Raw genomic sequence first — 12,479 nt, 5'->3', positions numbered from 1 at the left:
GACTGATTCCCACTATAGGGCCGACCCAAACCCTTACTGTGCTGGCTGATTCCCACTATAGGGCCGACCCAAACCCATACTGTGCTGACTGATTACCACTATAGAGCCGACCCAAACCCGTACTGTGCTGGCTGATTCCCACTATAGGGCGACCCAAACCCGTTCTGTGCTGGCTGCTTCCCACTATAGGGCGACCCAAACCCGTACTGTGCTGGCCGATTCCCACTATAGGGCCGACCCAAACCCGTACTGTGCTGGCTGATTCCCACTATAGGGCCGACCCAAACCCGTACTGTGCTGGCTGATTCCCACTATAGGGCCGACCCAAACCCGTACTGTGCTGGCTGATTCCCACTATAGAGCCGACCCAAACCCGTACTGTGCTGACTGATTCCCACTATAGGGCCGACCCAAACCCGTACTGTGCTGGCTGATTCCCACTATAAGGCCGACCCAAACCCGTACTGTGCTGACTGATTGCCACTATAGGGCCGACCCAAACCCGTTCTGTGCTGGCTGATTCCCACTATAGGGCCGACCCAAACCCGTACTGTGCTGACTGATTCCCACTATAAGGCCGACCCAAACCCGTACTGTGCTGACTGATTCCCACTATAGGGCCGACCCAAACCCGTTCTGTGCTGGCTGATTCCCACTATAGGGCCGACCCAAACCCGTACTGTGCTGACTGATTCCCACTATAGGGCCGACCCAAACCCGTACTGTGCTGACTGATTCCCACTATAGGGCCGACCCAAACCCGTACTGTGCTGGCTGATTCCCACTATAGGGCCGACCCAAACCCGTACTGTGCTGGCTGATTCCCACTATAGGGCCGACCCAAACCCGTACTGTGCTGACTGATTCCCACTATAGGGCCGACCCAAACCCGTACTGTGCTGACTGATTCCCACTATAGGGCCGACCCAAACCCGTACTGTGCTGACTGATTCCCACTATAGGGCCGACCCAAACCATTCTGTGCTGACTGATTCCCACTATAGGGCCGACCCAAACCATTCTGTGCTGACTGATTCCCACTATAGGGCCGACCCAAACCCGTACTGTGCTGACTGATTCCCACTATAGGGCCGACCCAAACCCGTACTGTGCTGACTGATTCCCACTATAGGGCCGACCCAAACCCGTACTGTGCTGGCTGATTCCCACTATAGGGCCGACCCAAACCCGTACTGTGCTGACTGATTCCCACTATAGGGCCGACCCAAACCCGTACTGTGCTGACTGATTCCCACTATAGGGCCGACCCAAACCCGTTCTGTGCTGACTGATTCCCACTATAGGGCCGACCCAAACCCGTACTGTGCTGACTGATTCCCACTATAGGGCCGACCCAAACCCGTACTGTGCTGACTGATTCCCACTATAGGGCCGACCCAAACCCGTACTGTGCTGACTGATTCCCACTATAGGGCCGACCCAAACCCGTTCTGGGCTGACTGATTCCCACTATAAGGCCGACCCAAACCCGTACTGGGCTGACTGATTGCCACTATAGGGCCGAGCCAAACCGCACTGTGCTGGCTGATTCCCACTATAGGGCCGACCCAAACCATTCTGTGCTGACTGATTCCCACTATAGGGCCGACCCAAACCCGTTCTGTGCTGACTGATTCCCACTATAAGGCCGACCCAAACCCGTACTGTGCTGACTGATTCCCACTATAGGGCCGACCCAAACCCGTACTGTGCTGACTGATTCCCACTATAAGGCCGACCCAAACCCGTACTGTGCTGGCTGATTCCCACTATAGGGCCGACCCAAACCCGTACTGTGCTGGCTGATTCCCACTATAGGGCCGACCCAAACCCGTACTGTGCTGACTGATTCCCACTATAAGGCCGACCCAAACCCGTTCTGTGCTGACTGATTCCCACTATAAGGCCGACCCAAACCCGTACTGTGCTGACTGATTCCCACTATAGGGCCGACCCAAACCCGTACTGTGCTGGCTGGCTACTTCCCACTACAGGGCCGACCCAAACCCGTACTGTGCTGGCTGATTCCCACTATAGAGCCGACCCAAACCCGTACTGTGCTGGCTGATTCCCACTATAAGGCCGACCCAAACCCGTACTGTGCTGACTGATTCCCACTATAGAGCCGACCCAAACCCGTTCTGTGCTGGCTGATTCCCACTATAGGGCCGACCCAAACCATACTGTGCTGACTGATTGCCACTATAGGGCCGACCCAAACCATACTGTGCTGACTGATTCCCACTATAGAGCCGACCCAAACCCGTACTGTGCTGGCTGATTCCCACTACAGGGCCGACCCAAACCCGTACTGTGCTGACTGATTCCCACTATAGAGCCGACCCAAACCCGTACTGTGCTGACTGATTCCCACTATAGGGCCGACCCAAACCCGTACTGTGCTGACTGATTCCCACTATAGAGCCGACCCAAACCCGTACTGTGCTGACTGATTCCCACTATAGGGCCGACCCAAACCCGTACTGTGCTGACTGATTCCCACTATAGAGCCGACCCAAACCCGTACTGTGCTGACTGATTCCCACTACAGGGCCGACCCAAACCCGTACTGTGCTGACTGATTCCCACTATAGAGCCGACCCAAACCCGTACTGTGCTGGCTGATTCCCACTATAGAGCCGACCCAAACCCGTACTGTGCTGGCTGATTCCCACTATAGGGCCGACCCAAACCATACTGTGCTGGCTGATTCCCACTATAGGGCCGACCCAAATCGTACTGTGCTGACTGATTCCCACTATAGGGCCGACCCAAACCCGTACTGTGCTGGCTGCTTCCCACTATAGGGCCGACCCAAACCCGTACTGTGCTGACTGCTTCCCACTATAGGGCCGACCCAAACCCGTACTGTGCTGACTGATTCCCACTATAGGGCCGACCCAAACCCGTACTGTGCTGACTGCTTCCCACTATAGGGCCGACCCAAACCGTACTGTGCTGGCTGATTCCCACTATAGGGCCGACCCAAACCCGTACTGTGCTGACTGATTCCCACTATAGGGCCGACCCAAACCCGTACTGTGCTGGCTGATTCCCACTATAGGGCCGACCCAAACCCGCACTGTGCTGACTGCTTCCCACTATAGGGCCGACCCAAACCCGCACTGTGCTGACTGCTTCCCACTATAGGGCCGACCCAAACCCGTACTGTGCTGGCTGATTCCCACTATAGGGCCGACCCAAACCCGTACTGTGCTGGCTGATTCCCACTATAGGGCCGACCCAAACCCGTACTGTGCTGGCTGATTCCCACTATAGGGCCGACCCAAACCCGTACTGTGCTGACTGATTCCCACTATAGGGCCGACCCAAACCGTACTGTGCTGGCTGATTCCCACTATAGGGCCGACCCAAACCGTACTGTGCTGGCTGATTCCCACTATAGGGCCGACCCAAACCCGTACTGTGCTGGCTGATTCCCACTATAGGGCCGACCCAAACCCGTTCTGTGCTGGCTGATTCCCACTATAGGGCCGACCCAAACCGCACTGTGCTGACTGATTCCCACTATAGGGCCGACCCAAACCCGTACTGTGCTGATTGATTCCCACTATAGGGCCGACCCAAACCCGTACTGTGCTGATTGATTCCCACTATAAGGCCGACCCAAACCCGTACTGTGCTGGCTGATTCCAACTATAGGGCCGAGCCAAACCGCACTGTACTGGCTGATTCCCACTATAAGGCCGACCCAAACCCGTTCTGTGCTGACTGATTCCCACTATAGAGCCGACCCAAACCCGTACTGTGCTGGCTGATTCCCACTATAGAGCCGACCCAAACCAGTACTGTGCACCAGGTATATTGAAGCATCGTATTGTGTCTTCATATTGTGTAAGTAAGGAAATCAACAAGACATCTCTCTAAGTTACTTTTATTTATGTTTTAACACTAATTCACAAACAAAAATACATCCTTGCAAGAAGAAAAAAGAAAAACAACCAATTTCAACATATTGGTCTAGATTTAAAATAACTGTATTCAACTTGTAAATTCTGTTATTGGAGATTAATTTTAAATTAATCTGTTTTTATGTTAATTTCAAAATGACATTTCAGAAATCACATTTTAGATCATTGTGTTACAGCAGTAGTATATAGAGGATTTAGTATGAAACTGATTAATATACATTTCTATATGCTTTGCAAAGCATGTTAGACAAAAGACAAAAGCATCACTGAGCTTCTTCATATTGTTACGCTGAGCAACACGTGTGTTCCAAACGGAACCCTATTCCCTACTACACAGTGGACTACTGTAGACCTCCTGGTCAAAAGCAGTGCACTATATAGTGAATAACGTGCTATTTCAGACGCAACCGTAGACTTCTCAATCCATATAAATAGAGGGATTCGTAGTATCCCTACAGAATGACATCCTAACTGTTCCCCTAAAGGGTGTCCTGTCTTTCTACTCCAGACCTGCTGAATTTCATTGTTAAACCAACATTGTTTATTAATCAAAATAGTACAAAGCCATGAAAAAGATATCAGTTTAAAGGCACAAGAGACTTGCTCCACTCTCAGAGACCACTAAAATGAACCACGACAAGACAACAACAAAAAAACACTAGTCAAATGAATACATCAGTCAACTTGGCCTGCCAAGTCTCCCCACTAGAGGGCACTCTCGCTCCAGCAACAGGGGACGCTGCACCGCAAACACGAGGACACAGCCAAGGCCCTTTTCTAGAACCCCTGTCCAAAACTCCCAGCCTCTAACTCTCTGGTGTGTTTTTGCCGATCTGAAGGGGGACTGGATAGGTGTAAGCAATATGCAGATTGATCCAAGTCATCAACATGTAGGCTGCTCTGATAGGTTTAAGACTGACTCTATCAGGGCAGCCTACATGTTGATGACTTGGAGCAATCTGCATATTGCTTAAACCTATCCTGTTCCTTCAGATCTGTGACCACCATAATGGTAGGGGTTAAGGTTCATGGTAGGGGTTCGTCTTAAGATTGGGCTACAGTGTTGTTTGCAAACACTCCTCGAGTCAAATCCAGAATGTGCAGAGCCCCACATTCACGTTGTTTGTGTGGGGTCAATGGCTTAAAGAGACTGCTTGAGGAGTTTACGATTCAGTGAAAAGAATCAAGATAAAGTTTGGACCTTTAGGGAAACAGTCACTGTGGCCAATGCCCCAAAATGGAGGAGTCCTGCTCCCAAACTGAATGAGTAGGTAACTTCAGGGGGTTCCTGTTTGAAATGACCAGGGCACGGTTCTAGAATTCACCGTAGAACCTCAAAAGATGAAGACGAAAGACGGGAGGGAGTCGATCGCCACGGGGGAATGTGAGTTATAACAGCGGACTTTGCTGCTTGTGTTTTCAGATCCGTTTCACTGCTGCGACGTCAGAAGGATAATCTAAGCAGAGGCCAATCACCCCACCACACCTCCCACACAAGACCCAGCATCATGATAAACCCATACAGTCCTAGAGGAGATACATTCCACCTAAGAGGAGCTTCCTTTCAGAGACTTGCCATTGAATATGCTGTTTCATGGAGCCTTAACAGAGTAGTCAGGAAGAGAAAGGCCTGCATAGGCAGTTCATCATGCTCATGTTTTCAAAGGACATTAGTACATTCTATTGGTCAGCAGCTACAGTATCCCACTGAGTCATCACCTATGCTGAGGTTTATCCACCTAGCTAAGGTACAACCCATCGTCTACCCTTACCCTCTCTATCTACCGTATATCTACTGTACATCTATGTCCACCCACAACACTTGGTCTTAGTTCTGTTGAAACACACAAACCAATCTAGACATACAGGGAGGATTATGTTTGACTACTAACATGGATCCCACACAGACACACACAATCCCAACACACACTCGCACACGCCAGGCGCCCACAGGGGCCACAGCGGGGGGGTGCTCTGTAGCTGGGGCTGTGTGAACGGTGGATTTGAGTCAGCGGGTTGTGTTCTGTTGTTGCTGAATGGACTTTTAGCAGACAAACTCCTGTCTCATGCGGATGATCTGCAGCAGGGCGGCTTGGACGTCCTCATCCATGTGGCCCTGGGAGAAACAACAACGGGTTGAGATCATCCACTGGTCCCCTATTTCACAGTTCTGTCAACAGTGGGGGCTATGGGCCAGTCTTACTGGGGTCGTCAGCAGTGTGGGCTATGGGACAGTCTTACTGGGGTCGTCAGCAGTGGGGGCTATGGGACAGTCTTACTGGGGTCGTCAGCAGTGTTGGCTATGGGACAGTCTTACTGGGGTCGTCAGCAGTGTTGGCTATGGGACAGTCTTACTGGGGTCGTCAGCAGTGTGGGCTATGGGACCGTCTTACTGGGGTCGTCAGCAGTGTGGGCTATGGGACAGTCTACTGGTGTCGTCAGCAGTGTGGGCTATGGGACAGTCTTACTGGGGTCGTCAGCAGTGGGGGCTATGGGACAGTCTTACTGGGGTCGTCAGCAGTGGGGGCTATGGGACAGTCTTACTGGGGTCGTCAGCAGTGTTGGCTATGGGACAGTCTTACTGGGGTCGTCAGCAGTGTGTGTTATGGGCCAGTCTTACTGGGGTCGTCAGCAGTGGGGGCTATGGGACCGTCTTACTGGGGTCGTCAGCAGTGTGGGCTATGGGACCGTCTTACTGGGGTCGTCAGCAGTGTGGGCTATGGGACCGTCTACTGGTGTCGTCAGCAGTGTGGGCTATGGGACAGTCTTACTGGGCTCGTCAGCAGTGTGGGTTATGGGCCAGTCTTACTGGGGTCGTCAGCAGTGTGGGCTATGGGACAGTCTTACTGGGGTCGTCAGCAGTGGGGGCTATGGGCCAGTCTTACTGGGGTCGGCAGAAGTGTGGGTTATGGGCCAGTCTTACTGGGGTCGTCAGCAGTGTGGGCTATGGGCCAGTCTTACTGGGGTCGGCAGAAGTGTGGGTTATGGGCCAGTCTTACTGGGGTCGTCAGCAGTGGGGGCTATGGGCCAGTCTTACTGGGGTCGTCAGCAGTGTGGGCTATGGGACCGTCTTACTGGGGTCGTCAGCAGTGGGGGCTATGGGACAGTCTTACTGGGGTCGTCAGCAGTGTGGGCTATGGGACAGTCTTACTGGGGTCGTCAGCAGTGGGGGCTATGGGCCAGTCTTACTGGGGTCGTCAGCAGTGTGGGCTATGGGACCGTCTTACTGGGGTCGTCAGCAGTGTTGGCTATGGGACAGTCTTACTGGGGTCGTCAGCAGTGTTGGCTATGGGACAGTCTTACTGGGGTCGTCAGCAGTGTTGGCTATGGGACAGTCTTACTGGGGTCGTCAGCAGTGTGTGTTATGGGCCAGTCTTACTGGGGTCGTCAGCAGTGGGGGCTATGGGCCAGTCTACTGGTGTCGTCAGCAGTGTGGGCTATGGGACCGTCTTACTGGGGTCGTCAGCAGTGTGGGCTATGGGACAGTCTACTGGTGTCGTCAGCAGTGTGGGCTATGGGGCAGTCTTACTGGTGTCGTCAGCAGTGTGGGTTATGGGCCAGTCTTACTGGGGTTGTCAGCAGTGTGGGCTATGGGACAGTCTTACTGGGGTCGTCAGCAGTGGGGGCTATGGGCCAGTCTTACTGGGGTCGGCAGAAGTGTGGGTTATGGGCCAGTCTTACTGGGGTCGTCAGCAGTGTGGGCTATGGGACAGTCTTACTGGGGTCGTCAGCAGTGGGGGCTATGGGCCAGTCTTACTGGGGTCGTCAGCATTGTGGGTTATGGGCCAGTCTTACTGGGGTCGTCAGCAGTGTGGGCTATGGGCCAGTCTTACTGGGGTCGTCAGCAGTATGGGCTATGGGCCAGTCTTACTGGTGTCGTCAGCAGTGGGGGCTATGGGACAGTCTACTGGTGTCGTCAGCAGTGGGGGCTATGGGACAGTCTACTGGTGTCGTCAGCAGTGTGGGCTATGGGACCGTCTTACTGGGGTCGTCAGCAGTGTGGGCTATGGGACAGTCTACTGGTGTCGTCAGCAGTGTGGGCTATGGGACAGTCTTACTGGTGTCGTCAGCAGTGTGGGTTATGGGCCAGTCTTACTGGGGTCGTCAGCAGTGTGGGCTATGGGACAGTCTTACTGGGGTCGTCAGTAGTGGGGGCTATGGGCCAGTCTTACTGGGGTCGGCAGAAGTGTGGGTTATGGGCCAGTCTTACTGGGGTCGTCAGCAGTGTGGGCTATGGGACAGTCTTACTGGGGTCGTCAGCAGTGGGGGCTATGGGCCAGTCTTACTGGGGTCGTCAGCAGTGTGGGTTATGGGCCAGTCTTACTGGGGTCGTCAGCAGTGTGGGCTATGGGCCAGTCTTACTGGGGTCGTCAGCAGTATGGGCTATGGGCAAGTCTTACTGGTGTCGTCAGCAGTGGGGGCTATGGGACAGTCTACTGGTGTCGTCAGCCTCTGACATTTAGGACACTATCGTATCAACAATCACATATATTTTCAGATATATTATTTGTCTTCAGGAATTTGCTGGGCAACAAAAATGCAAGAAATGCCAGGGAAGCTTGAGTGTTATATTTTACTTTAACTAGAAAAAAAATCACTAACTAAAAGAAACACACACACTGACCTGTGCTGCACTGAGGAGATGAGTTCTATAAATTGAAACCACCTCTCTGTGTTGACTCTCAGCATCCTGTGAAGAGAGAGGGGTAGAGAGAGGAGAGAGGAGGGAGAGGGGAAGAGAGAGAGGGGTAGAAAGAGAGAGGGGGATGTTGGAGAGAGAGGGGTAGAGAGAGAGGGGTAGAGAGAGAGAGAGAGGAGGGAGAGGAGAAGAGAGAGAGGGGGATGTTGGAGAGAGAGAGAGAGGGGTAGAGAGAGAGAGAGAGAGAGGAGAGAGGAGGGAGAGGGGAAGAGAGAGAGAGGGGTAGAGAGAGAGAGAGGGGTAGAGAGAGAGAGGGGTAGAGAGAGAGAGAGGAGGGAGAGGGGAAGAGAGAGAGAGGAGGGAGAGAGAGAGAGAGGGGTAGAGAGAGGGGGAGAGAGAGGAGAGAGGAGGGAGAGGGGAAGAGAGAGAGGAGGGAGAGGGGAAGAGAGAGAGAGGAGGGAGAGAGAGAGAGGGGGGATGTTGGAGAGAGAGGGGGAGAGAGAGAGAGAGAGGAGGGAGAGGGGAAGAGAGAGAGAGAGAGGGAGAGGGGAAGAGAGAGAGAGGGGTAGAAAGAGAGAGGGGGATGTTGGAGAGAGAGGGGTAGAGAGAGAGAGAGAGGAAGAGAGAGAGAACAAGAGACGTGATGAGTACAGGCCCACTATGGGCTGACCTGGCAGACATTACAAAGGGACTCCGCCTGCCTGGCTCCACCTTACCATGCACCTCTGAAATACGCCTGTCTTTCACAGCAAAATAGATGGCATCTATATATTCCCTGAAGACTGCCAGCATCGAACGAAAGAGCCAAGAGAGCGAACTCCAAATCAAAACGTGGCCCCAACTGTGGGTTCACATCAGAGCATGAGTAATGACGTTCTCAGGATTCTAATATGGACCTCATTTTCTTTTCATCTGGGTTCTGGCGAGCCGCTAGACCCGACTTCAACAAAAAGCACTCCAGTTCATTCTCTGCCTCCATCATTTCAAAGGCTCCGAGTGAGCTGACAGAGAGGAAGGCAGAGGTCGTCCTTGAAAATCAGGTGCACAGACAAATGTTTTGTTGAGTCTCGCATCGTTTCCAGCTCAGTGGTAAATCATCTGTAATACCCACACAGCGAGAGTGTTACTGTAATTATACGACAAATAGCCTTTGGTTTGCACTGTAAGAGCACTGACACAGATGTTCTTTCTGATGTACTGATGTATCCACAGGGAAATGGTTCATTACCAGTAACTCACTGTGGGTGGAGGATCAATCACGTCTGGACCAAACCTCTATGTCATCAAGGTAATTAACGAAGATAATAACATCCCATTATCGGTAACTAAAGCTGGACTGAAAAAATGCTTTGGTTCCTACTAACGAGGCTCATTATGTTTGGAGCCATAGAGTACTGAGTGACTGATTATGGTGTTAGTGCAGCGTATTGACATGACACCATGTTATAGGTCATCGTCTGTCATGAGTATAACATGTCAATACAATCAAGTATGTACACTATGTAGGCAAGTCAATTGTTACAGCTTCACACAATGTAAGGGACCACAACATAAATAAGTCATTTACTTTGTGTCGTCCCTGACAAGTTTTAAAATGTACAGGTATGTTCTGTGTGTATGTATTTTTTTTAAACTGTCAAATAGGGGCAATGTCACAGAAATGCTAGGTTAGCTACAACTAGCTGCCATCCACTACATCTGCAGTGTGTGTGTGTGTGTGTGTGTGTGTGTGTGTGTGTGTGTGTGTGTGTGTGTGTGTGTGTGTGTGTGTGCATGTATATATATATATACACACTCACAGCCAGCTGCTGCTGCAGGCTCTTGATCTGGGCCTGGAGTGTGTCTATGTGCTGCATCTGTCTCTTATTGGGTGCAGCGTTGCCAGCGTACGCCAGCTGGGACAGACCATTGAGGGCCTGTTTCAGTCTCTCCACGTCCGTCAGCAACTCGCTGATCTGAAACACACAAAGCTGTTAGCACCAGAACATACATAACCATCTACATATTTAGAAAACCTCATATCAACGGACCAAAGTATTGCCAGAAAAACTGCCAAACTTCATAACAGAACTAAAAACTGAGAAATTGAGATCTTGCCAAATGTAAATACTACCATATATAGTACCAGTCAAAAGTTTAGACACCAACTCATTCCAGAGTTTTTATTTTTTTAAACTATTTTCTACATTGTAGAATAATAGTGAAGACATCAAAACTATGAAATATCACACATGGAATCATATAGTAACCAAAAAAGTGTTAAACAAATCAAAATGTATTTTGATTCTTCAAAGTAGCCACCCTTGATGACTGCTTTTTTTCAATGTAGAAAATTGAATGAGTAGGTGTGTCACCTTTTGGCTGGAACTGCACATTTATGTTGATTTTATTCATATTAAAAATGGCCGACAATTCAATGCAGAATATTTCTCCTACCTTTTTGTCTTTGACCTCGGTCTGCTCCGCCGACATCTGGATCCTCCTCTGAAACTCCCCGATGGTGCTGAGCGACTCCTCGTACCTCTCTTTCAGCTCCCGGATCTCCTTATCCATGGTGTTGCTCTTCTCCTGCAGGGCCTCAGTTTCCACCCTGGCCCTGGACTTGTCCTCTCTGGCCCTGCCCTCGTCCTCCCTGGCCTGGGCCACCTCATGGTGGAGCACCTCGCACTGCTCCGCCAGCCCAGATAGCCTCCCCCAACGCCGCTGTCTCTTCCTGCAGACGCTGCTTCTCGGCCTTCAGCTGGCTCAACTGGTCCTCTCTTCCTCCGAGTTCGTCCAGGGCCTGGGTGGCCCGGAGCAGCTCTGACTGCAGGGCTGCCACGTTCTGGGCCCTCTGGGCGCTGGTCTCCTGCTCCTGGCGAAGGGAAGCAAGTAGCTGGGCCACCTGCCCCTCCAGGGCCTCCTTGGCCTGAGCATGCTGCTGCAGGAGGACGGCCTGGTCCCCGGAGCATCCCTGGAGCTCCTTCTCCAAGGCGCAGGCTCTCTGGGCCTCCCCACGCTGGGCCTCCCTGGCTTTCTGGCACTCGTCCTGGGCTTGGTGGATGGTGCCCCTCAGGGCTTGGTGCTCGGCCTCATAGTGTTCCAGCCGGGTTGACTCGGATTCCAGGCGCTGCTGCAGGCTCTGGATGTCAGTGTTACACAGGGCGTTCTGCTCCTCCAGCTCGGCCCTCTGCACAGTCACGTCTTTGTACTGCTGCTCTAGGTCTACCAACCTCAGTGTCAGCTCCTCCATTTTACCCCTGTACTCATCTTCCACCTCCTTGTGCTTTTTACTGGCGCCTGTCTCCATTCTCTGCTGCACAGACTCCATCTGCACTTTCAGTTTCTCTTTCTCCTGCTTGTGACGTTCCCCGTCCAACTTCTCCTGGTTGTACTTCTCTTGCATCTCCGAGAGCTTTCCTGTCAAGTCTTTCAGCTTGGTGTTGTAGGAGTTCTCCCTCTCCTCTATGGCAGTCAACGGGACAAACTTGGCCTGGATAGCTTCCTGGATGGTGTCGAGTTCTTTCTTCTGCGCCTCCATTTCTTGGTGAAGCTTTACTGTCCCATCTTGGGCAGACTGGTAGCTTGCCAACGCCTCTTTGGCACGATGCTCCGCCTCAACAACAGCATTGCTCAACTTAACCCTTACAGCTTCATGGTCTATAAGACACACATAGTCATTTTCTATCATCACCTGAACATTCTCCAGCTTCTCTTTCAACTCTGCACTACCCTCTTTCACCTTCTGCAACTCTTCCTCACTTTCTTTGCTCTCCTTCTCCACTTTGGAGAGCTCAGCCTTGGCCTTCTCCAAAGCAGCACTCAGCTCCGAATTCACTTGCTCATGTTTCTCTCTGGACACGTACTCTCCATTTAGGCTCTGTTTCAGAGACTGGTTCTTGGCAGTGACCTGGGCGAGCTCCTTCTCT

General features: G+C 51.9%; 1 protein-coding gene across 1 annotated transcript in view; it reads right to left on the bottom strand.

The window, feature by feature from the left end:
* Positions 1–5,884: 5,884 nt before the first annotated feature.
* The window catches only part of LOC135556048 (uveal autoantigen with coiled-coil domains and ankyrin repeats-like), a 76,286-nt gene continuing 69,691 nt past the window's right edge, over positions 5,885–12,479 (bottom strand). Inside the window, 5 exon segments of the mRNA XM_064988929.1 lie at positions 5,885–6,048; positions 8,557–8,622; positions 10,371–10,526; positions 11,008–11,263; positions 11,265–12,477. Of these exon segments, the coding sequence (XP_064845001.1) occupies positions 5,977–6,048; positions 8,557–8,622; positions 10,371–10,526; positions 11,008–11,263; positions 11,265–12,477 (1,763 nt within the window). The 3' untranslated portion in view covers positions 5,885–5,976.

This window comes from Oncorhynchus masou, chromosome 2, assembly GCF_036934945.1.
Source record: "Oncorhynchus masou masou isolate Uvic2021 chromosome 2, UVic_Omas_1.1, whole genome shotgun sequence".
In the NCBI taxonomy this organism is placed as follows: Eukaryota; Metazoa; Chordata; class Actinopteri; order Salmoniformes; family Salmonidae; genus Oncorhynchus; species Oncorhynchus masou.
This window is presented reverse-complemented; position numbering and strand designations above follow the sequence as displayed.